Source organism: Tenrec ecaudatus, chromosome 11 (assembly GCF_050624435.1).
Source record: "Tenrec ecaudatus isolate mTenEca1 chromosome 11, mTenEca1.hap1, whole genome shotgun sequence".
Taxonomy (NCBI): Eukaryota; Metazoa; Chordata; class Mammalia; order Afrosoricida; family Tenrecidae; genus Tenrec; species Tenrec ecaudatus.
In genome coordinates, this window is record NC_134540.1 from 71,109,599 (window position 1) to 71,134,745 (window position 25,147).

The 25,147-nt window shown below is 53.1% G+C and overlaps 2 protein-coding genes across 2 annotated transcripts; one reads left to right on the top strand and one right to left on the bottom strand.

The window, feature by feature from the left end:
- Nucleotides 1–7,167: 7,167 nt before the first annotated feature.
- COX5B (cytochrome c oxidase subunit 5B) lies at nt 7,168–9,127 on the top strand. Its single transcript, XM_075562558.1, has 4 exons — nt 7,168–7,330; nt 7,845–7,918; nt 8,081–8,180; nt 8,940–9,127. Exons 1-4 carry the CDS (start codon nt 7,228–7,230, stop codon nt 9,050–9,052), a joined length of 390 nt encoding a protein of 129 aa, XP_075418673.1. The 5' UTR covers nt 7,168–7,227; the 3' UTR covers nt 9,053–9,127.
- A 6,792-nt stretch (nt 9,128–15,919) lies between these two features.
- ACTR1B (actin related protein 1B) lies at nt 15,920–24,473 on the bottom strand. The gene is made up of 11 exons (XM_075563194.1): nt 24,275–24,473; nt 22,453–22,517; nt 20,600–20,675; nt 19,546–19,671; nt 19,166–19,290; nt 18,840–19,056; nt 18,648–18,740; nt 18,370–18,544; nt 17,412–17,473; nt 17,136–17,176; nt 15,920–16,949 (listed from the first exon to the last, which is right to left on the bottom strand). The coding sequence occupies exons 1-11, from the start codon at nt 24,320–24,322 to the stop codon at nt 16,847–16,849; spliced, it is 1,131 nt and encodes a 376-aa protein (XP_075419309.1). The 5' UTR covers nt 24,323–24,473; the 3' UTR covers nt 15,920–16,846.
- Between the last annotated feature and the right edge of the window lie 674 nt (nt 24,474–25,147).

The window sequence follows — 25,147 nt, forward strand, 5'->3', positions numbered from 1 at the left end:
GCGCGCACCTGGAGCCAGGAGCGGCGCGGCTGAGCCGGGTAACGCTGGGCTGTGATGGGCAAGGAGGCCCAGCAGTGCCCACCATGGCGCCTGCCTGCTCGCCTGGCCGTGCCCCGCCCTCCCCCATGGGGCGGGATGGGAGCCAGGGGAAGGCGGCAAGCGCGGGTGCTGGGAGCGGCCAGGCCCTGGGCGGTCCCCACCTCCAGGCTCACCGCTGTAGGCTCCAGCGTGCCCTCAACCGGGCGCCTCCACGACGCCAAGGCGCTTCCCTCACGGGGCCTCCGCGGCAGCGGGATGCGCGCGCACCCCCAACGCTCCCCGCGCCGCGCATGCGCACCGCCCGCCCGCGCCACGTGCGCCACGTGCGCCACGTGCGCCACGTGCGCCGCAGCTCCGCCCTGGGCCTCGCTGCGAAGCCCCCGCGGCCGCCTGTCTCGGAGCGAGCGTGTGTGCGGGCGCACCGTAATGTCAGTCGCGCACGTTGGCTTGCCAACGGGCTGCGTGCGCCGGGGACTTAAACCAAACCCAGACGCACCCCTGGGAATCCGTCAAATCCACAGCGACGTTAGGGCGGGGAAGGTGCCCTGGTGACGCTGTGGGTTAAACACCGGGCTGCAACTGCAAGGTTGATGGTTCAAATCTTGGCGGGAGAAAGCTGAGTCGGCCTGCTCGCAGAACGATTTGCAGTCTCGCAAGCGGATTCCTGGTTCCTCGGGCTGTGGCAGGGGAGGGTAGGTGGGAATGGGGAACTAGTAACGAGTGGTACAACGGAGACAATGTTCTAAATCTGATTGTGCTGATGATTGGACAACTCTTTTTGCTTTTAATTTAATTGTAGTTAAGTTATTTTTTCAGTTTTATTTGATTTTTTAATCGTTTTATTAGGGGCTCATACAACTCTTATCACAGTCCATACATACATCAATTGTGTAAAGCACATCTGTATATTCATTGCCCTCATCATTCTCAAAACATTTGCTCTCCATTTAAGGCCCTGGCATCAGCTCTTTTTTTCCCCTCCTTCCCAGTTCCCCCTCCCTCATGATCCCCTGATAATTTTTTTGAGCCCCTGATAATTTATAAATTATTATTTTGTCATGTCTTGCCCTGCATTGGACAGCTCTTTTGGATGTGATTGAACTATGGAATGATATGCCATAGTAATAAACAGCGAGTGATCTGCTCCCCAGAGATGACAGCCTAGGGAGCCCTGTGAAGCACTTTGACCTAGGGGGGGTGTGTGACTGAGAGTCCGTGTCACCTCAAAGACACACAATCACAGTTTGTGAGAACGGACTTTTAACTGGGCGTCATGGATAACGATGTCCTGCTTCTTCAGGTAGGGTGGTGGGATGAAGCTGAGCTGGCACAGCCAGAATGTACACCTACCCTGGACGCAGGATGTAATGGGTGACAAAGCCGTGCTCGAGTGCTGGCAGCTTGCCTACCTGGCAACCAAGGCTGCTGGACCTTGACTTGAAGAACTCCTCTAGGAGTTGGGGCTGGTTCATTCACTCAACTTCCAGTTGTCACAAGGCATATTCAAGAGGTAGGAAGGATCCCCTCTGAATTTGATCTTGTCCTTTGGAGAGCTCTTGCCCTTTTAAATGGCTTAAACATATATAGGTAGATCTATTTTAATGACTACCATTTAGAAGTTTAATATAAAGAGGCAGAAGCAGAACTAACCCTAAGCAACATTGAGAACAATAACCTACACGAGAATAATCTTTTTCCCCCCAGTGTACAAATTGCTTCCCCCAAGGACTCAAGAGAATCCGCAAGCGACTGGCCAACTTGCAGAGTCCCTCAGGGCATTAATGCAGATTCCGTCAATGGGTATTGAGCCAAGATTAGAGGCTGAGGTCACCACTGCAGAGGTTTAGGTCAGCCCTTTTTATAATTTGATGATCTGTTGCTTAAAAAAACAACCCCAAAACACCAGTGACAGTGTGGTTGAAATATCTGCCCAAGAGATAGTCTCGGGCAGAGAACCAAGTTTGGCCCCTCTGTCCTTTGGCCACTCTCTGGGCTCGAGAGGACAGATCAAGGAACTCCCTTGCTCTCGTGTTGCCAGCTGGCTTCAGAGGAAGGGACTGGGAGGGGCGGAGGGAGCTATTGGCACCCACCCTCCAGGTCATCCCCTCTGCCAAGGTCTTGCCGTGCTGCCCCACTTTTAAAAATCATTTTATTAGGGGCTTATACAACTCTTATCACAACCCATACATATATCATCAATTGTGTAAAGCACATTTGTACATTTATTTCCCTCATCATTCTCAAAACATTTGCTCTCCACTTAAGCCCCTGGCATCAGGTCCTCATTTTTTCCCCTCCCTCCCCACTCCCCCTCCCTCATGAACCCTTGATAATTTATAAATTATTATTTTTGTCATATCTTGACCTGTCCGACGTCTCCCTTCACCCACTTTTCTGTTGTCTGTCTCCCAGGAAGGAGGTCACATGTAGATCCTTAAAATCGGTTCCCCCTTTCCAGCCCACCCTCCCTATGCCCTCCCAGTATAGCCACGTTCACCACTGGTCCTGAGGGGATCATCCACCCTGGATTCCCTGTTTCCAGTTCCCATCCTCTGGTCTAGTCAGACTTGCAAGGTAGAATTCGGATCATGATAGTGGGTTAGTGGGTGGGGGGACCATTCAGAAACTAGAGGAAAGTTGTTTCATTGTTGCTACATCGCACCCTGACTGGCTCGTCTCCTCCCCAAGACCCTTCTGTAAGGGGATGTCCAGTGTCCTATAAATGGGCTTTGGGTCTCCACTCTGCACTCCCCCCTTCATTCACTATGTTAAGATTTTTTGTTCTGATCATGCCTGATACCTGATCCCTTAGACACCTTGTGATCACACAGGCTGGTGTGCTTCTTCCATGTGGACTTTGTTGCTTCTGAGCTAGATGGCCGCTTGTTTACCTTCAAGCCTTTAAGACCCCAGACGCTATATCTTTTGATAGATGACTGCCCCCACTTTTATCAGGTTTTAGCAACACTGGACTCTGCTTTGTTTCACCAGACCCAGAAGGGTTAGGGTGTCTCACCATGGCCGTCCCTGGACCTCACCATCCCGTGTGGCTCCCTGCACCCTGCCCTTGTAAACTGGCCTTTTCCTTATGGGTTCAGTGGCCCCTGGTGGCTAGGAACAAAACCCATAGCTGCCAGGAAACAAGAGGAAGGGGAGAGGTGGAAGGAGGGACTCCGAGGGATGGCACCAACTCCACTTTCATTGCCATTGATTCTGGTAACTTGTCACCACCCTATGGGTTTCCCAGACTGTAACTGTTATGGCGGGGCGGTGGGGAGAGGGCGGGTTGAAGGGGAGTACTAGATTTCCCAGGTGGATCTCAAGTTCCTCTTTGCAAGAATAAACGGGCTCTAGGAGACTGAGGGTACGGTGTCAGTGAGAGGAGGGAAGGATGGTAATGCAGGCAGTCTCCTATGTGATCAGACTCTTACTGCTTCTTTACAACAACAAAACACCAACTCCAAATTAGAAGCATCCTCTGCCTCTCCAAGCTTTAGCTACAGCCAGGCCCTGTGCTGACTGCGGTTAAAGGTGACCCATTTTGGATTTCCTACATCTGCATAAAAAGTTCAGTTTTGAGGCGGCCCGACAGAGGGTCCCAGTTTGCAGCAACTTGCAGGAGATTCAGCCATTTGTCACATCTCCCTCAGGCCTCCATAAGGGTTTTTTGGGGTCTGGTTCCTTGCTGATTTAGGATCCAGGCAGGCATTTGGTTCAGCAGCTTTCTTCCCTTGCTGCCAGCAGTAATTAAGAACTGGCGAAATCCTTCTGACGTGGTCAGGGCTTTTGTGGTCCAGTCGGAGCTCAGAGCTGCTCCTCTGGGTAACCAACATGCAGATGAAGGCCCGTTTTTGACACCATTTTATTGCAGGCTTATGTGGACTCTGTCCTACTTTTTAAAAAATCACTTCTTTGTTGTGATGATAAATTCCAGCAGAAATTCCATTTTGCTCCTGACTAGGGACCAACTTTGGTCCACGGGAAGCACTCACAGATGATTCCTACGTCAGTGAGCTAGGCTGACACAGTGGCTGCAGCCTCGGGCTGAAGCACAGCCTGGTGTGAGCACAGCAGAGTTGTTTCGTTGTAGACTGGGTCACTAGAACTATGCTCAACAGCAAGGAACAACAACAACAACAAAAATGAGTCCAAGGGTCCCTGCAAATCAACAATATCCCAATAACACAAATATAATAATCAACTTTCCTAATGTCATGACCCTCTAACACAGTTCCTCATGTTGTGGTGACCCCCCTCAACCATAAAATTATTTTTGTTGCTGCTTCATCACTGTCATTTTGCTACTTTCATGAATCGGGCAACCCCTGTGAAAGAGTCGTTCGACCCCCAGAAGGGTGGCTACCCACAGGTTGAGAACCGCTGCCATAGAGCATGATAGGCGGTTTTTAAAAGACCGATTTTATTTTGAATGAGCAGTACACACCACAGCAGTCCTGTGGGTCAGAGTAGAACTTCCCCTCTAGGTCGCTGAGACTAGACATCTTCACAGCAGTGGACCACCTCATCTTTGTGAAGCAGCTGATGAGTTTGAACCGTTGACCTTGTGGGGAGCAGCTCAATGCATAACGTGCCACGCCACCAGAGCGCCTTTTGAATAAGTCCTATACTTGACATTAACCAAACTAAACCCAGAGCCGGGGAGTCAATTCTGACGCATCGTGACCCTAGACAGGGTTTCCGAGGACGTGAATCTTTATGGGAACAGAATGCCTCATGGTTCGCAGTTTGCACCACTGACCTCATGGTAGCAGCCAGATGCTTAGCCCACAGCGCCACGTGGGCTCCTTAATGCTTTGACATAACTGACCAGAAGAGAGTGCGAAAGCGTGCAGTGGGAATTCTGACACCACCCTTGGGTCTAGTTCCCTCCACCAGTTGTTGGATTGACATCAGTTCACTGTGATCCCATCCGTGGGTGTCAGGATCAACTGTCCTCTAGCACTTTCCAGTGGCTAATCTTCCAGTTGATCACCAGGCCTTTCTCCTGCGATGCCTCTGAGTGGATTTGAACCTCCAACCTTTCAGTAGCAGCACATTAACCCTTTGCACCACCCAGGGACTCTCACAGGTACCCACTGAGATTAGTTTCCCGAGTATTCTTCCAGAGTTCCTTTAGGAAAACCCACACAACTATAAGTGTATGACATAGATAACTTTTAAGCTCATCTTCCCGGTGGGTCGGGCACGGACCTGAGTGATTTTCAAATTTAACTCATTTAATGCTCACAACAGCCCTGAGAAGGAGCTGTGACTCCACTAAATATATGAAAAGATGCTCAACTGCCATAGAGGTCCAGGAACTGAAAATGGAAATACAGCGCACTCACAGCGGCTCATTCGTCACCCAGCAGGTAGGCACGCACGCTTTGCAAAAGGCCAGTCAGCATCCTTCAGCACATGGAAGTTGGTGCTGGCTCGCACGCCACCTGCTGGTGGAAACGCGAATTGCTCCAAACTTTGAGAAACCTGATGTGGCAGAATTGATTAAAATGTTAAACGTAGGCACCCTTTGATTCCATGTAGAAAAGGAAAGCTCCAGGATAGAATGTCATATGTGCATGGGCACGCATGGAAGCATTGTTTCCGTGGCAAAACAACAAACTGAAAGAGATCTGAATATTCACTTAGGGGGAAATGATTGGATAAATATCACACTTGTCGTAGAGTATATTATGGAGCAGTTGTCGTGTGCTGTCACCTATAAGTTGGAACTACATGTACCGTTTGTTTGTAGTGGCCATATGTGAAACCTTTATGTATCTGTAAGTTAGCCTTACACAAGGAGCTTCAAAAAATTTGGAGAAATTCCTTTTCTTTTTTTTTACTTTAACAAGCAGAAATTTCTTCTCTCAGTGTAAGAGACTAGAAGTTGGAAATAGGGGCATCAGGTCTAGAGAAAGGATTTGTGTTTGCTCTGGAGAAAGGCTCTTCTCTCCCTTTCAGCGTCTGTGGGCCCAATATCCCTTAGGAATCTAGCATCAATCTTCGCCTGGCTCTTGGTTTGCCGCCTCAAGGACCCCAAGTACAATTTACTCCCAGTTCTTCCTTTTTAAAAATAGTATTATTTGCATATACTTCACGTTATCTTACAACTTAATCATTTAAACCCTTTAAATTCGTACCGCGGTACACTCATCACCATAATCCATTTCAGAACATTCTCATACCTATTGTTGTTAGCTCATTTGCCCCCATCCCCGCATGCCATGCGCCTAGGTCATTATTAAGCCAGTCTCTGTAGATTTGCCTATCCTGAATTTCATATACAGAAAATCAAATAAACAGAAAGAGAACACAAACAAAAACCTCAATCGCACAGAAAAAAAAAATTAAAGCCAGAATCAGCATCACAGTGAACAAAGCTTCAACGATTCTTTCAAGTTGAAGTCATCGCGGTCCAGCCAGTGCCGGGCCTACGCGGCCTTAGTGGCTTCCCTCGGCAGCGCCCACATTTCAGCACAACTCTCGGGGCAAGCGCAGCCCTGGGGCGGTTAGCGTTGGGCAGAGGTTCGAATCCACCAGCTGCTCGGGGAGACCGACTTGTTTTCTACTTGCCCCCGAAACCCAGGGGGCAGAACGACTCTGTCTTAGGGCAGCACTGAGTTGGCATCCACTCCACGACAGGGCGCTTTTGGGCTTTTTTTAACCGGGCAATATGCAGACGTACCAAGGAGGCCGTCCCTTTCTACACTGAAGGAATTCAACGACTTGTTACAAATCCCAGCGTTAGTAATGGCCCCAAAGAACCCCCAAACTGAGACGGTGGGGTGGCCTGGACGCGCACAGGAAAGAAGCGTCGCCGCGGCCACCCTTCCCGCCGCCCCACCTGAGCGGCCGGAGCGGGAAGGGCGAGGCTGCGCATGCGCAGTTCCGCTCCCCGACCGCGGGCCGCTGCGGTCACGTGAGCAGGGAGGGGCGAGGCTGCGCATGCGCATTTCCGCTCCCCGACAGCGGGCCGCCGCGGTCACGTGAGCAGGGAGGGGCGAGGCTGCGCATGCGCATTTCCGCTCCCCGACAGCGGGCCGCCGCGGTCACGTGAGCGGGGCGGGCTCGAGGGAGCGGAGGAAGCGGAAAACTGACAGCACCGGCTATAGGCCCTCCCCCGGAAGTCCTGTCTGTCTGCCGAGCCTCTGCCCGGAAGTGCTTCTGCTGCTGGTAGCGGGCGTTATGGCCTCAAGGTTACTCCGCGGAGCTGGAGCGTTGACCGCTCAGGCCCTGAGGGCCCGCGGCCCCAATGGGGTGGCCGCCGTGCGCAGTATGGCGACTGGAGGTACTCGGCCCGTGGGGGCGCCCCGGGGCCGGCGCCGTTGACTCAGGACCGGGGAGGTGCTGGGACAGCGAGGGGCCGGCGTGCGGCTCCCCGGGGCTCCCGTGACCGCATCGCCGCGCCCACTGCTTCGGGGCCCGCGGGGGTCTCCCGGGGCCCCAGGCCCTTGCCCCTGTCCCCCCTCCCCCCACCGAATTGCCGCGAAAGAATCACAGCCGGAGGGACCGGGTGACCTTGCGGAACAGCGGTTACATCCGGAACGGGGAGCGCTAGGTCGCCCGCTGGACCCGTGCCTCACCTCAAGTTGGGCGACCCCCCAAAGGATGGAACATTGGCCACAGTGGTAGAAGGGGCAGGAGACACCCCCAGTGCTGCCACATCTGGGGCTCACGACCCGACTCACAATAGGGGTCCTGAAAGTGTCTTTTGGGAGCTTGTGAGCAGCCCCCCTGCGAAGGGGCCCCTAGCTCAGTAATTGCGGTTCCACCTGCTTGTAGTTCATGGTGTTCTTTTTTAGGCGGCATCCCTACGGACGAAGAGCAGGCGACAGGGCTGGAGAGGGAGATCATGTTGGCCGCACGCAAAGGGCTGGTGAGAAAGGCTTCTTTCCTTTGCTGGTGGGATTAGAGCAGTCTCCTCACCGGAGCACTGGAACCGAAACCTGGCCTGTGGGGACAGCCCCCCTGCCCCACCTCCTGCCCAGTGTCATTTGGGATAATGACTCAATTCGTGTTTTCTCTCTCTTTTTTTTAGGATCCATACAATATGCTTGCTCCAAAGGCAGCCGCAGGCACCAAAGAGCACCCTAATTTGGTCCCCTCCATCACCAACAAGCGAATCGTGGGCTGCATCTGTAAGTGTTAGGTTGCATCTTACCTGTTTTTTGTACCCACCTAGACAGTGTGTGTCATCGTATGCACCAGCTAGGAATGCCATGGGATCTCTGGAAGCTGCTTCAGATCTTTGGTGTGAGTGACTGGGTAAAGGGGATATATGTGTGTAAATACATTGTTGTAAACCTTGAGGCCTTGACCCTCACAAGCCTTATGCCTCAGTAGGCCATCTTCACTGGGAAGGGGCATGGATAGAACATCCGGGATTCGGGGTCATTTGGGAATGGAGCACGAGAAAGAGTTTTGATTCTGAATTTATTGATGAGGCACCTTCTCTGTGCCGGGCACCTTTTCAGGCACTAGGGACACTTACCACAATGGATCTTGCTTTGGGGTTTTATTAGGCAAGGAAACTGTTAGAACTTATAGTGGTGCTGTCTGACAAGCACCGGACTGCTCACTCTAAGGTCACCAGTTCATACCAACCAGCAGCTCAGAGAGAGAGTGAAAACTCTCTGTCCCTGTAAAATTTATAGCCTCTGAAACCTTGTAAAAGGTTTCTTTGAGTCGGAGTTGACTTGATGGTAGTGGGTTTGGCATGGCACCGTGACTCTGAGGGCCTCAGCTTTTCATCTGAAAAAAAGGAAGAAGCTTGAACTGATCTCTCACAAGTGAACCATAATTTTTATTTGGTTCATAAGTTTCTGAGGGTAAAAAATTAATATTGAAAGCTTCCCCTTTCCAGGTTAGACAGCCTTCGATTTTCGTTTTCCTTTCAGGTGAAGAGGACAACAGTGCTGTCATCTGGTTTTGGCTGCACAAAGGTGATGCTCAGCGATGCCCTAACTGTGGAACCCATTACAAGCTGGTGCCCCACCAGTTAGCCCACTGAGCCCCTGCACTGACTCACTCTAAACATCTTCTCTTCAATAAAGACTAGCCATTGCGTTGGCTCCTTCTCCCATAATGACTGGTTTTTCTTCTTTCCTGTATTTTTGAAGAAATGGATGATTCTTATATTAGGAATAGTTAACTATATTAGTTTCTTGGAAATTTTAAGTGTTCAACCCTCACTGCTTGGATTGCAATACAACTTTGCTGGTGACCTCAACATGTAAGCATTGTCACTCTGGTGTCATCGTGACAGGAGAAGCATGGCCTGTGGAGTGAAGCTGGCCAGACTTAAAATGTTGGCTTTATCATTTAGGTTTGTCGCTGTGGTCTCTTAGACTTGGTTACATTTCTTAAAAAGATGAATACCTTCAAGTGTTAGAAGAACTGATAACCTGTAAAGAGCCTGGCAGACAGCAGCCCCTCAGGGAGGGTTCCAGACAAGATGGTTTTCTGAGAGTTGTGTTAGGAACATTGAAGAATTGAGCCATGATCAAGGTAGAGTTTATAGACTTGGCACCAGTAAAAGCTAGACTGGGATAACTCCAGGAACCAATGACTATTTGCAAGAAGGGTGTGAAAAAAGGGTAGGGAGAACCTATACAGGAAAATAGGAGAAGCCAACCAACAGCAACGCGCCAACTCGGGCTTTTTATTAGTAAAAACAAGAGCTATAATCATTTGAATTCTGGACATTTGAAATGAAGGATTAAATTTTCAGATCAGCTAATGGAGTGAGACAGAGCCCCGGGGGCGGGGACAGTGGGTTATGGTTGGATGCTACTAACCACAAGGGCAGTGTTTCTAAACCACCAGCCCCTCTTCAGTAGAAAGATGAGGCTTGCAATCCCACTGGGGCAGAATCAACTCAATGGCAGTGAGTTTGAGATTAGTGGATTTAAAGGAACCCTGCTGGTGGTGGCATGGTTTAGGTGTTGGATTTCTAACCGCAAGGTTGGTGGTTCAACCCATAAGCCAACTACTCCATGGGAGAATGAGGTCTCCTGACCCCTTAAAATTGTAGTCTGGGAATCCTTATGTAGGGTTGCTATGAGTGGGGGTCGACTTGATGGCTGGGGTTTCTTAGCTAATGGAATTTTTAAAAAATTTAATTTTGGCTTTTTAGAGATGAATGCCAGGTCTGGGATTATGATTAAAGTGGTTTGGGGCATAAATAAAACATGAATAATAATGATAGAGTATATCCCATTCTGATTATCTTTAACTCTCATCTTAAATGTTCTAAACAAGGCTTTCCCAGTTAGGATCTTGAAGACTGGTCTGAAGGTTGCCAAGAGGCCCCCCCTATCTGTCTTTAACACCCCTTCCCCTTTTCAATTGGAACTCTTGATCTGGGCTCTTCTCATTTCCAAGGAAGATGCTGTTTGTACCCTCTCTGCCTTTCTAAAATTCTATCCATTTCCAGTACATCCCTCATGCCCTGCTGGCCCCCCACCCTGCTCCCCTGCCACCAAGAATGTTCCATGTCCCAATCCCAGGAACCTATGTTAGATATTTGCAGGACATTAATGGGTGCAGATGGAATTAAGTTGCTAATCAACTCATTTAAAATAGGGCAATTACCCTGGACTACCCGGTGGCCCCCTCATCACAGGGTAGGCAGAAGAGAATCAGGAAGAATGCTAAGAGATGCAACTTTGCTGCCTTTGGAGGAAGGCGCTAAAAGCCATGGAATATGGACAACCTCTAGAACAGTGGTTCTCAACCTTCCTAATGCCACAACTCTTGAATACAGTTCGTTTGGGTGACCCCCCCACCCATAAAATTATTTTCATTGCTACTTCACAACTGTAATTTTGCTACGGTGATGTGTCGGGCAACCCCAGTGAAAGAGTCATTTGACCTCCAAAGGGGTCAGGACCCTCAGGTTGAGAACCGCTGCTAGAAGCTAGAGGAACACTGGTGGCAGAGTGGGTACATGTTGGGCTGTTTCTTTGGGAGAGAGGTGAGGCTTTGGGCTCCAGTAGAGAAGGGGCTGTTCTGTGCCGCCCTGCAGGGCTGCTACAGGTCAGAAACAACTCCACAGCAGTGAGTGGTTTTTCTGGAAGCTGCCTCCGGGAATGGACCTCTTGATGCTCACCCAGGTGAACCGCAGACATGTAAGATGAAGGGTTGCCGTAAGGCAGCAAATATGTAGGACTTGTCTACTCTATGGCAACAACAGAACACAAACGCAAATCCTTGTATGGTTTCTGACCATGTAGGACTGCATAGAACTGTCCCAGGGGCGTTCCACGGCTGTAAAGTTTTATGATGCCAACTGTCAGAATCTCCTGTGGAATCCTGGTGGGTTTGAACTGCCACTCTTGGTAGGCAGCCAAACACGATCACGGCTACGGAGGCTCCTTAGGAAACAGACCAGTAAACTCCACTTTTACCTCCTGGGTCAGTCGTTCCCAATTTTAGTTGGGCATTAGAATTACCTGGGAAACTGCCATATCCCCATGCCCAGGCCACAGCAAGCTCAGCAAAGCACGATCAGTGGGTGGCCCCTTGCAGCAGGAAAGTTTCGGTGATTTCAAGAGCAGCGAAGGGTGAGAACCACTGCTGTAGGCTAGCCAAGTATTCTCGAATAGCTTTTGTTTTAGTCTTGGCATAAGGAGCATGAGCAGGTAGAAAGGAAAAATAACAATCCTTTGTCTATTTAGCAGTGTAGAAATTGGGTTCTATTTCCTTTCACCAAATAATGGAGGCGGTAGCCTAGTAGTATCTATTAAATCTTGAATTTATGGGAAAAGTACAGAGTGACTTTAAGTTGCCAGTCTGATGCCCCGTTATACACAAGTCACTATTATGACATCCCCAGTATTTACCTTCTGACATCCAAGTCAGGATATGAAGATTTCATCAGACCTCATTCAAGTTTTGTTTAATATTCCAATAAAAAGATCCAGTGCAGAATCACATGCTGTCCTTGGCTTTCATGTCTCTTTTCTGGTTGTTTTTGTCAAAAGATTTGTAAACAAATACAGCAGCTTTATTTAGAAAAATCACCATACATCAACTAGCTTTTAATTACTTGCATGCGATATTAATGATCTTATTTAATGAGTTCTGTATTGCCTGATTTCTTTGGCATGAGCTCAAATATGGATCTCTTCCAGTTGATTGGCCAGGTAGTGGTTTTCCAAATTTCTTGGCATAGAAGATTGAGTGCTTCCAATGCCTCGTCAACTTGTTGAAATATTTCCATTGATGTTCCATCGATTCCTGGAGCCTTGGCTTCCACTAATGCAGCATGGACTTCAGTACCATTCTTGATCTTAGGCTACCTCTTGAAACGACTGAGCATCTACCAGTTCTTGGTCCGGTGACTGTGCATGTTTTCCATCTTCTTTCGATGTTTTCTGCATCAGTCAGTAGTTTGTCCACGGAATCCTTCAATATGGAACTTGAGGTATAAATTGTTCCTCCAGTTCTTCGAGATATGCTGAGCATGTCCTTCCCTTTATATTTTCTAATTCCACGTCTTTGCACATTTCATTATTTTTGTCTTCCCATCCTACCTTTTGATACTATCTGGTCAGTTCTTTTAATTATTTCTTTCATTTGCTTTAGCTACTCTACATTCGAGAGAAAATTTCAAAGCCTCTTTGACATCCTCTTCCATCTTTTCTACTTTCCTGCCCTTCTAATGACTTTGTGCTTTCTTCATGTAAGATGTTGATGTCATCCCACAACTCGTCTGGTCTGTGGCCTTTGATCATTCTCCAGTGCATCAAATCTCTAGGATGGCCAGGATCACGGCAGCCAGGTCCGCGCAGAGAGCAGTTTTCATGTTTCTTTGGCCTCCTCTGTTCTGAAATCGTTGTTTTGCATTTTATGATCTTGACACTTGAAAATCACACCAACAATTTGGTTTTGTCTGATGTCTCCTCACAATTAGAATCAACTGTGCATCTTGGGCAGTGATGTGCTCTTCTCTGGTTTGTCCTGGTTCTGACGAAGGTCTTTGGTCACTTGAGTAAGCTAATGTCAGCCAGGCTACTCTGTAATAACAAGTAATCTGATGGGGTTCTATTTGGAGACTGATAATATGCTGAGACTCCTGTTTCCCTATTCTGTGGATCATCATCTGTTGCCATCATTTGTTCCAGATTTGGCTAGTCTCCTGAAATGTGCCTTGTTCTTTGAGCAATTGCTCTCTGGCACAAAGCGTTCCTGACTGTTGGTAAACCCATGAGGGCAGGTGCCATTGTTATCACCCCCAGGTGAGAGAAGGACAAGCCTGGGAGCGGTGACATTTAAATGACAGTGCCAGCAGGGTTGTGCACTCAGGACAGTTGACTTCAGAGCCTAAGCTCATTTTTCTCCATTCTGAAATGATTGACTTATCAAAAAAAGTTGCAAAAACCGTAGCGTTCCTGTTCACCACCACCTAAGGGAATGACTCAGACCATTATTTTACTTAGCCACGAGAGCCAGGAAATGAACACTGAAACCATACAATTAAGTAGCCCACAGCCTGTGTTTGGATTTTGCAAGTTTTCCCATGGAGGTCTTTTTCCAGTCCAAGATTCTACGTGGCAGTGTCCCATCCTTCTAATCGCCCATCTGTCCCTTTCGTAGCCGTTGATGAGTCAAGTGACTGCAACAATGCTTATTTTCCATTAGAACTTACACACGTCGTAATTGGAATTCTATTCTCCCTGGTGTATACAATGAATCAATTATTTGTTTATGTCAGTACAGATTGGTGATTCGTACTTTATTCCAGAGCTGAGATCCATTACATTTGACCAGCGGGAGCTCCTTCAAGTTGGCTCCAGTGGCCTTTGCTGAGATCTTATGTTTGAATATTTAATTTCAAAACCTTAGATATTCCAGGTTCACCTTGTATTTTTCCTGTAGCTCTAGAGTCCCTCCAAGAGCTCCAATTCCTTTTATTCAATGGTATTTAGAAACTAAGACTGGGTGCTGTGTGCTCACTGCTACTGGTGTGTCAGCTCCTAGGCGCTCTCAGTAGACAGAGCAAGGAAATGTATTCTGGCCCTCACCCCCTGCCCCCAAGTGTTTCAGTATTCTGTCTATATTAAAAGCCATGCATGCTCAAGATAATTCTAGCCTTACTCTCCTAATTTTTTTCCAAGTGTGAAACATGGCAGAGCCTGAGCCAACATATTACCCTGCTGGAAGAGTTGGAGAGGTGTTTGCATTGAGCTTTGCCTGACTGGATGGAACTGCGACAGACATAAGGGGGTTAGCTTCCGGCAGAAAGGAGAGCGTGAGTGTGGGCTAGCAGCGAGTCACCAGGAGATGCATAAGCGGAATAGGCAAGGGATAGATGGCAACGGGCCTGGATCAAATGCAACAGTACACGGTTTATAAAGGTGACTTCACCAGACAGTGGGAAAGCACTAACACTTTCGAGCTAGAAACGTGGCAGAACCAAGGCTTGGGATCCTAGAGCTAGTGGGAGCGTGGGGAGCCAGGGCGATACCAGTGGTCATGGAAAAAGAAGGGGGAGGGGGCAGCACTGCAGAACAACCAACGGTAACTGGCCAGAGGCGGAAGTGACCTGTTCCAAACCTGTAGTTGGAGAAAGTGGTGCCATGAACAGAACAGGAGGAAGCACTAGTCTGGAGGACGCCAGATGGGCTGTCTAGATCCTCTCCCCAACTTGACAGCAGGGACAGGCTCAGTGCTCTGTGATCACAACACAAAACCCCTGGGGCACAGCAGGCCGGATGCAGTATCCTTTTCCCTCCTACTTGATTTCCTAGCTGCTGGGCCTTCCCTTGTCCGCACCAATCCTGATGGTCAGTGCATAGTTCTGATCACATCTCCCTATGGCTAGTCACTCCTCATCCAGGGCAACATTAAAATCCTCAAGGCCTTCCACACCCAACGTTCACTTTCTCTTCGCATTTTCGTTTACATTATGAACAGAAGCAGCTGCTCTGACTTGGCATCACTCAGGCCTGTGTTCTCTCCAGCCCCACAACCCCCAGTTTCGAGTGCCTATCTTTGCCTAGAATACCTTTGTTCTGTCTAACCAACAAGATCCCTGGTGGCGTAGTGATTATTCATTAGGCTGCTAACTCTAAGGTCAGCAGTTGGAAACCACCAGTCTCTCCTTAGGAGACAGAGCTTTCTACTGGAAAGGAGTTAGAGTCCAGAAACCCACAGGGTAGTTCTGCCCCGTCCAACAGGCCCCTGTGAATTGACATTTGATCTAAGCAACCCTTCCTGCTCCCTCGCAGTGAGCTGACCTGCTGCTGCGGTAGATGGTATTCCTCGAGGCTCCGTCTTCTTCCTGGCCCAACATCGCAGGTTGGGGGTGGGCTGGGCAGGCTAGATCTCTCACCAGGACTCCACTCACCTGGTACCCTGCTGCACACACTGACACTGTAGGTGCTCCAGTATTTAATGAGCAAAGGTCACTTTCCAAATCCCCATTTCCCTCCCACTCTTCCTTTAGTGCCCAGCCCATCTCCCTCGTGCTCTTCTCTTCCGAACGGAGGAATTGTCAGTCTGTACCACTGGTGCTTGCTGCTTGTCAGCCTCAGCCCCTCTGAGCCGAGTCCACGGAACAGATGACAACACTGGAGTGCCTGGGCCCCAGCACTGCCTGCAGCCAGACTTTGCCTGCTCTGCAGCTCGGGATAGGGAGGGAGTGGGATGGGGCTGAGCCCTGGGCAATCCCAGGAGGCCTTGAACCAGAGGTAATGAAGCCAGGAATTCTGCCGCCAGGTTCAAGGCCACTCTCCTGAGGCCCTCGCCAACCATGGAAACCCACACAGCTGAAGAGAGTCAGCACCATGCTGCTTTCTCTGGGCAGTTCCCCAAGGACTGAGAAGCACACAGTAGTACAAAGAGCCACAAGAAGACGCAGCCACACACCGAGTTTTGTCCATAATTATTACTATAATGATTTACAAAAAAAATTTTTCAGGCAACTGTGTTAAATAATTGTACATATTTGGGGGGGAGCATTTATAGGGGGTGTGGTTTGAGGCCCTGATCACAGGGTAGTGAGGACCTCGTTCTTGGAGGCAGTGGGAGATGGTAATGCTCCCCACTCCAGGCTGGACTTCAGAGTAAGTGGTTTCTTTGAGCGACTGAAGACCCTTAACCCTTTCCCATCCAGGGTACTGGGGCAAAGGAGAGGGAGCAGCAAGTCAGTGACGTGCTTTGCAGGGGAGGAGCGTGACAAAGTGTGATTGCCTGCACCCTGGGCGTACCCTGCCCTGGGCCAGATGGAGCCTGGCACTCGGGCCTCCACCAGGGTACTCAGTCTGCAGAGCCCGAAGGGCAGAGTACGACAGAGTCAGGAATGGCTTAGGGAAGGCCCTCAAGGCTGCTGTCAGGCTAGAAGAGGAGGAGGACAAATTGAGATGCGATGATGCACCTCCGGGGAGCTACCCTCTACCTACTCTTCCACCCAACACCTCAAGGGAGTAACAGAGGTACCAGTCACCCAGCCCTTGGCATCCTGCCAGAGGAAATGGGCGCATGTAGGGACTGGTCTTGGATTGCAGAGGAGTTGCTGCCCAGGAAGGTCGTAGCAAGGAAACAGGGCAGCCCATGGTGGGCTCCTCAATCCCTGTGCCCAGCTCAGCTACCCCATCCAGGGCGCTAAATATTAACTGTGTGTGTGTGTGGGGGGGGGAGAAAGGGGGGATGGCGGCGGCGGCAGGGAGCATCACTGCACCACCTGCTGGGGGTTCAGGGCATGCAGGGGTCCCTAAGCCTAGTATGTGAGCCCAGACCAGAAAGGGTTAAAGGCACTGGCTCCCCTTTCCTCCCAGCCGGCCAACACCCTCCTGGGGCACTAGAAAGTCTTGCGATGAATGGCCCGGGAGCCGTCCTCTTCATATTCCTTTTTGGATACCCACATCTTCTTAAAGGTGTCCAGCGAGGCCAAGATGGAGCCACTGTGAGGGGGAGGGGGACTCGTGGGCTTAGGCAACCTCCTTCCCACAGCATTCAGAGCCCCATTTTTCTGACCTGGGAAACAAGCAACACCCTCCTTCCCCACCTCCCACCCTCCACCCATCCAGGGTCCACCCTGGGAGGACTGGTGTCCTCCTCCCCAGGCCTCCCCTTGGGCCCTGCCTCACCCGATCCACGTAGAGTACAGCCGCTCCTGAGGAGCCGAGATCTGGTGGGAGCAAACGACAGCCTAACTACTCCATTCCCACACGGCAGCGCCCCTCCAGCCGGGGGTACTTGCCACAGGGCCAGGCAGGACAGCGAGTGGCCAGTTGGGGGAGATGGAGATGGCAGAGGGTGACGGGGCAGCCGGGGTAGAAGGACTGGAGCCCACGCTTATTCTTTCTTCCCCTGGTCACGGCTGCCCAGCACCCTGAGGCCTGATGGGGACTCTCGAACCTCACCTTAATTTTGATGTCCTTTGGAGCTAGTTTTTTCACTTCACTTAGTAATCGGTCGCCGAAGCCTGCGGACAAAAGGCTGGCCAAACTGTGGACGCCACCCCAGCTCCCTCCCTGCCCCTAGCTATATCCCCCATGCAACTTTTGGTGATGCTGGCAGCCGCTCTTTCTACCCCTCTTCCTTTTCTGGGGTTAAGGGTACAAGCGAGCTGTCCACAGGAGGAAAAGGTCCATCCCTAGGTCTGTGGGTGGGCCTGGCTCCCTGTGAGGAGGAGACGGCCCACGTCACCCAGCCCACCATGCTCTTCCCTCAGCAAACACTCCATAAGGCCAAAGCCAACCCAGGACAACCCAGGGGAAACAGCTACGTGGTCGCACACACAGTGCTGGCGGGACCTGCGACATGGACCCCTGGCCGGGGCTGTACTTGCAGCACCTCTCAGGCAGGACATGAACGCGCTGACTACCAAAGGACAGACACACAGCCGTCATGTGTACCGCACACGCCTTTAGCCGCTCCGCCTGTCCACGAGGAGGGCTGTTTTTGGACAGGCTCTCATCGTGTGACATGATAAGGGTACACGGCTGTCCACTGCAGCACCTCTGTGGTTAGAAATGACTGCAGCCACCTCCACAGCCGTCAACAGGACGGGGTAAAGCGGCGCCTAGTCAGACACACAGGTCAGTCCCACGCGGGCGGAAAGACCACTGCTGAGTAAAGGCCTGCGTGGTGCCGAGTTGCTGAAAGGGCGTGGGGGTGGGGTGGGGGCTGAGTGACTCTTACGGGAAGGAACTGGGTGGCCAGGGACAAAGGTGGGAGACTCTTCACCGAGTCCGTTTTAGAACCTGTGTGATCACGGAACTCATTCACCAAGGGCATGGGAGAAATTCTACTCCAGGGAAACATGCACCCAAACCCCGCTAGAGATGGGCCAGGTCCCGGGCGCCTCGAGCTGGGCACCTTTGAACAGCGTCGAGCCGCCCGAGAGCACGATATTGGCGAAGAGCGTGCGGCGCAGGTCCACGTCCGACTTGTGGATGGCGAAGGCCAGCACCTCGTGGAGCCCCTCACTCTCGTCCCCGACCAGGTCTGGCTGGAACAGCAGCTCGGGGGCCCGGAACCGCGCCGGCCCCACCTTCGGGACACAAGGTGGAGGCTGATGAGATGGCCTTTTCTGCCCGAGCCCGCCCACACCCTGGCTTCCCGGTGCCGACCTCCATGCCCGGGCAGCCACTTACGTCGAGCATGCTGCCGTCTGGCAAGGTGTACTGCACCTTCTCCGTCTCCAGGGCCTCGTCCTTCTGCGGGTTGATGGACAGGTAGCAGGCTCGCTGCGGGGCAGGAATACCAGCTCAGGAGGCTGCCACTTGAAGGGGGGATCCGCCACTCCCCGCTGCAGACCCCCTTTGAGCGTGCCCACCCCCAGTCACCTCTTTGATGGTCCGGACGACCTCGAACTCGGCCGAGGTGTGGAAGTCCACACCCTCTTTGCGCAGCAGCAGCCGCAGGTACCGGGAGACGTCCCGGCCGGCAATGTCCACCCGCATGATGGAGTGCGGCATGGCGAAGCCCTCGTAGATGGGCACCGCGTGAGTGACGCCGTCCCCCGAGTCTAGAACCACTCCCGTCGTCCGTCCTGTGGCATACCTGTGGCACCAAGTCAGGGTCCCCTCACCCCAGCTGTGGCGACGCGGGGCCAGCCGCCCGGGAAGGAGCCCTGGGGGTGGGAGGCGCCCGGTGGCGGCGGGGCACTCACAGGCTGAGCACGGCCTGCATGGAGATGAACAGGGCCGGCACGTTGAAGGTCTCGAAGAACACCTCTGCCGCCTTCTCCCGGTTCTTACTCGGGTTCAGCGGAGCCTCCGTTAGAAGCACCGGGTGCTACAAGAGATGGGAGAGTCCTGGGCACGCCGAGAGACCCTACAAGAAATTTTCCCGGAGAGCCCACCACCCAGTCATCTGCCAGCACTTTAGTCTCGCAAAGAAATTCTGCCTGGCCCTTTGTAAGCGCGCCAGCTAGACACACGCGCATGCAGAGCAACCCTCTCAAACAGCGGGCAGGAGACTGCAGGGGAGAGGGGAGAGGGGCGGGGGGCAGGAGACTGCAGGGGAGAGGGGCGGGGGCGGCCGCCGCACCTCCTCGGAGAAGGTCTGCAGCTGGTCCTTGGAGTAGACGTACTGCCAGATGCGCTCCATGTCGTTCCAGTCCCGCACCACACCGTGCTCCATCGGGTAGCGGATGGCCAGCAGCCCGCGGTGCTCCTGCGGCGGGAGGGAGGGACCATGCCAGAGGCGCTATCAGACCCCTCCGCGAGGAACTGCCGCTGCCTTCCTGGCACGGGTGGCCTCCTTCACCTGATCTTAGTCCTGCAGAGGGGCCTGAACTTAGAGCCTCTCCGCCTTCAGCCTGCAGGGATCAGCTCGCGGGGTGCTGTGCTCCCTGCCAGCTCCCCTCTTGGGGCCCTGCCATTGCCTTCCTAACAGGCTCTCTCTTTTGTGGTCACGAAACTCTGACGTCTCTACCGACACTGTCAACACGCTCTCCCGCCTCCTACACCACCCACATCCACCAGCACTTTATTGGTCCAACCCGTTAGCATGACCAGGGGGGGCAAAGCCAGCCTGGCCTTCTCTGCTCTTCACAGCTCCGCTGCAGGGACCCCCACTCCATCCCTTCCCTGCTGTCTCTCCCAGCGCTGATGGCCCCCCTCAGGGCGCTCCTTCTCCCCACGCAGCACTCGGTCTCACTCACCCAAAACCTAGGTGCCCAAGCTCCCCACACCCCACGTTTGCTCTGCTCCTGAGGGCTTGAGCTGAGCCAGGCAGCCTCCAGGTACATCATCAGGCCCGAGCTCAAGGGGAGGTCCCCCGCTGCTCCTCCATAACAGGTAATCCTGGCTCCAAAGTCAGCCCTTTCCTCTCTAGCTTCCCAAAGTCATGGGCAGGTCTAACTGTGTTCCCCAAAGTAGACCCATCACTCCAGCTCACAGAGGAAGGGATGCCGGGAGGGAGGGAGGTGGCCCGGTGCAGCGTGGAAGTTCAGAGATGGAGTATGGAAACCCAGAAGGGACACCCAGCAGATGGCCCTGCAGGGCAGATCCTCAAGGCCCCTCTTGGAGGTACAGCTCCGATCACCAGCTCCTACTGCAGGAGGACCCCAAATCCAGGAAAGGCTGGCTACAGGTGTTACCTCTGCTTTTGGTCCAATGAAGAGGTCCCCCTCCAGGGCTCCGGCCATCACCCGCATGTGCTTAGGGCGCCCAACACTGTGCAAGGACAGACTCGGTCAGTGAGGTGGGGAGGGGGCCTGGCGGAGCTCATGTCCAGTCCACCCGCAACAGACAAGAGGGTAACTGTCCTCTACAGGACAGGGATAAAACCAGGCCAGGCCTGTGGGGCGTGGGGACACAGAGTGGGCCTGGGTGGGACGGGAAGCTCAGGGCAAGAAAAGTGTCTTTCATGACTTGCTCCTCCTTCTCTCCCAAACCGGAATCCCAGCCCTTGGTGGCTGGCCCAGGCCTGGCAGAGGGTCGGCCTTCCTCTGCCATGACTCAGGCCAGGCTCTCCACTCTAAGGAGCGGTGCTGTCACTCCCTCACCGGCTAAGGGAAGCTGAGTCCTGCTTCCTCACGTGCCCTGCTCCCCTGCCAGGGCTTCGACAGCACAGGCTTAGTTCTCAAAACTAGAATAAAAGTTTGATCTAATGTCCCCAACCAAAACCAGACTCACTGCCATCGAGTGGATGCTGCCGCAGTGGCCCTACAGGACAGGGTAGACCTGTCCCTGTGAGTTCCCCAGCATTAACTCATGCCCGCTTCAAACCCATTGGTGCTGAGTTGACTTCAACTCCTAGCGGCCCTATAGGACAGGGTAGAACTGCCTCTGTGAGTTTCTGAGACTGTAATTCTTCATGGGAGTAGAAAGCCTGCTCACTCTCCCAAGACGCAGCTAGTGGATTTGAACTACTGACCTTGCAGTTAGCAGCCCAGTGAGTAACCACTATGCCACCAGGTCTCTTCCACATGTTAACAGAATACTTTAGTTACACCGAAGTAGAGCTGCGAAAGAACGGCGAAGCTTGAATGGGTGCTTGTCCTCTAAAGCACTACTGGATGCTAGCTCTGTCCTCAGCCCGAGCTGGGGCTCCCTGGTGCAGGCCAGCCCCTGTGGGACTCCCTTTAGGCCACAAAGAGGAGCCCTGGTGTCACGCGGGTTACGTGTTGGCCAGCAGTTCAAACCTACCAACTGCTCCATGAGAGAGAGAGATGAGGCTTCCTACTCCCATAAGGATTTTCTGTCTTAGAAGATGAACAGGGGGCAGTTCTACTCTGTCCTAGGAGGTTGCTCAGTTGGAAACGATTTGATGGCAGTGAGTTTGGTTTTTTGGTTTATACCACGGACTCCAAAGCCTTCAGGATTAGAGAGGAGGTACTCCCAAAGGGGCTCCTCCAATGAGCTAGAACAACACTCCGGATCTGGGTTTGATGGTTTGGAAGCCTCTCATATTTCTCACCTCTGGCATCATTCACGGGCAGGCCCCGAGCGGAACAAACCACTCTCTAAAGTCTGGAAATAAGGAAGACCCAGAAGACACATTTCCAGGGAGGAGGGTGTGTAACCCCCCCACCTGCTTCTCTAGGGGGTGTGCGGCTGTCTCCCAGACTCTTGTTTATTCTGCCTAATGATGCCATGCCCAGTCCCCAGGTATCCAGGCTGCTTCTCCTCCTCACTGGCCCCTACCCTCCTGCCTTCTGACTGACAGCCGCCCTCTAGCCCAGGCCTAATCAATCTTCCTGGGGAACAGACACCACAGCTCCATGGAGCAGCTGGTGGGGCTGAACTGCAGACAGTGTCAGAGGGACCAACAGGCGAATCTCCATAGAAAAGAGGCAACCTGGTGTGCTACTTGCTGGTCACTTACTTCAACCTAACACACCTGGGGGTTTCCCTGACAGGCGTGGTGCCAGGGCAGCAGCTATAACAGGGCCAAAGCACACCCCAAAAGTAAACAAAGGGCCAGGGCTGCTAGCTAAGCGATACTTACTAGTTTGGGAAACAGTATTTTGGAATCTGGTCTCCTGCAAAGCCTGCCTTGATCACTCCGGAGCCCTGCAAGGAAACACGAAGTTTAGCTACTGCCCTTCCCTTCCAGAGCTCTATGGGGCAGGAGGGAGCTGGCGGCCCCAGCAGGGCTGCCAAGGAAGACTGACACACTGCCCGGGTCCCAAACTTACAAAATTTTGGAACCACCAGTGGTTCAAAACCGGGGTCGATTTGAAGTCTCCCTTCCAGGGGATACCTGGCAACATGTAGAGCTATTTTCCACTGTGGATGCTCAGGAGCGGTGGGGCAAAGGGGAGGGAGAGTGCTGCTGGCATGCCATGAGCAGAGGCCAGGGATGCTGTTGAACATCCTTCAGTGCACAGGCCCGCCACCCACAAACCAAGTGCCCACCCAGAATAGCTCGAGGGATGGACACCCGCCTCCACACTCCGGGGCTGGCTCCAGGAGGAGCACTCCATAGCAAAAGCGGCTAGAAGCCCACCTGCACGTCCAGGGACCCTAGCAGAGCCTGGAGGCACAGAGGCATCAGGTACCTCTCCTCGAGTGGCTTCCTGAGAGACTCCAAAGATAACTCGGACTTGCCACTGCTCCAAACAATGCCGGACTTTGGCTCTAAAAAGGAATCCTGTATCCACAAACTCCCACTCAGGGAAGGAATCTGTTTCTCAACCCCTCTTGCCACTCACTGATCTTCGACCCCCGCCCCCCTCCCCCAAGGTGTGCAGTGGAGAAGGAGACCTGCCCATAGAAGAGGGGGACCGGGACCCTGGAGGCGCCAGTCAACATGCTGTCCTCTCCACTCAGGACTGTGGGTTGCCCGGAGGGAGCGAGGGTCCTTCCTGTGGCCTGTGGGACGATTTGACAACACCCCCCCAAACCCAGTCCCAGCCTCATCAAATGTCGCCTGCTGTGACTCAGGCCAGCCCACGTGGAGTATTTAAAAAAGACAGCGACTCAGAGATCTCAGGGGTCATGTGGGTGGAGAGAGATTCCAAAATATATAAGTCATTTATCAAAACCGCCAAAGTCTACATGCCAGCGTCAGGTACCCAAACTACAGATCCCGGCCCTTATTGTCTTCCCGTCATGGCTCTGTGGTCAGAAACCCTCCCACGATACTTCCAAAAATGGCAGTTGAAGGAGAAGGCCACAAGGAAGCCAAGTGTCTTTCTTCTGAGACTTATAATCACATCAAACTGCTTCTGGGACCTGGGCGGCCCTGAACTCCTCCCACCGCCATGCTCAGGGGACAGGGCTGGGGCAAAGCAAACAAGAGGCAGCCAGGTGTCTCTGGACAGGTGTGCTAGAAGGGATAACTTTCAAGAAAGGGCCCGTGCACCCCGGCGGTCCAGCTACCTAGGAAGTGTATCTGTAGAAGTCACCAGGCTAACCCCTCCCAAAGCTGACCAGTGCGCAAAAGGGCAAATGCCTCCCACGTCCAACGGGAGGGGCAGCAGCTCCAGAACCCGGGTCCGAAGGAGTGGTAACAGGGCTGGGTCAACCTTGCCCAGCGACCCCACTCTCAAACGAGAAAAGTTCGGGGTGCGCGCCCAGGCCTGGCGCGCAGGTGCACCGGCAGGGCCGCTCTGCCGCCACCCAGCCGGCACACCAGATGGAGCCCCCGCCTCGCCTCCATCTCCGCGCCAACTCCACGGCGTTGGTGGGGACGCGGCCCGGGGTTGGGGCTTCGGGGCCAGGTGGGCGCGCGGAGGACGAGCCAGACGGGCGGGGGACCCTCCCCGCGCCGCTGCGTGCACCCCCGGAGGCGGGGCGCCCCTCCCTCCCCCGGCTCGGGGCCTCACGTTGTCGATCACCACGGGCTGGTTGGCGATGATGTCGTAGGACTCCATGGCCGGGCCGGGCCGGGCCGGCCCAGCAGGCGGGCTGCAGGAGGGACGCGCGCGCGGGCGGGCGGGCGGGCGGACGGGGACCGCGGCGACTCCAGACGCGGCGCCGCGCCCCTCCCACCCAGAGCCGCACAGCCTACGCGAGCCCCTGGAGGGCGGGGCTTCCAGGAGGACGGTCCAGTGGCCAATCCCGGTTCCCCGCGGACGACGGACAGCGGGCGCCCCGGACCGGCGGCGGGGAGAGGGGCGGGGCCTTCAGGTGCCGGCGAGCCAATGGGAGCTGCGAGTCGACTCGCCGGTGCGCCGTCAAGGTAGGTTGAGCGGCGCGGGGATGATGTAATGGGTGCGCTCTTAAAGACGACGCGGCGGTAAAAGTTGGAGCTGGGCTGGTCCGCGGACTCTGCCAGAATCGGACCGGTGGGGCGGGTCTTCTATCCTGGAGGACGTCCTTCTCGCGCCCCTGACTCCGCTTCTTCGTGAGCTTGTCTTCCCACAGGAGGCCAAGCGTTTCGTTACTGAGCACCGAGGAGAATCTCTCTTCTTGTAAAAATTGCATTTTCTCGTTAATGTGTGCGGAGTGTATGCAGCGCCTCCTGTATCCCTGCGGGACACCTCTACCCACTTTACAAGAGTATATTAAATCCTGACCAAACGCAATTTGCCCCGGTGGGTCGCATTATTAATTCCGTTGACTAGCCCAAGGTTATTGCTGAGCTGAGATGAGCATGCAAGGAATCCAGGCAGACACCTGATCGACTGGTCACACTCACTGCCATCAAGCCCAGTCTGATCAATAGCGACCCTACAGGTCAGAGTAGACAGCTCCAA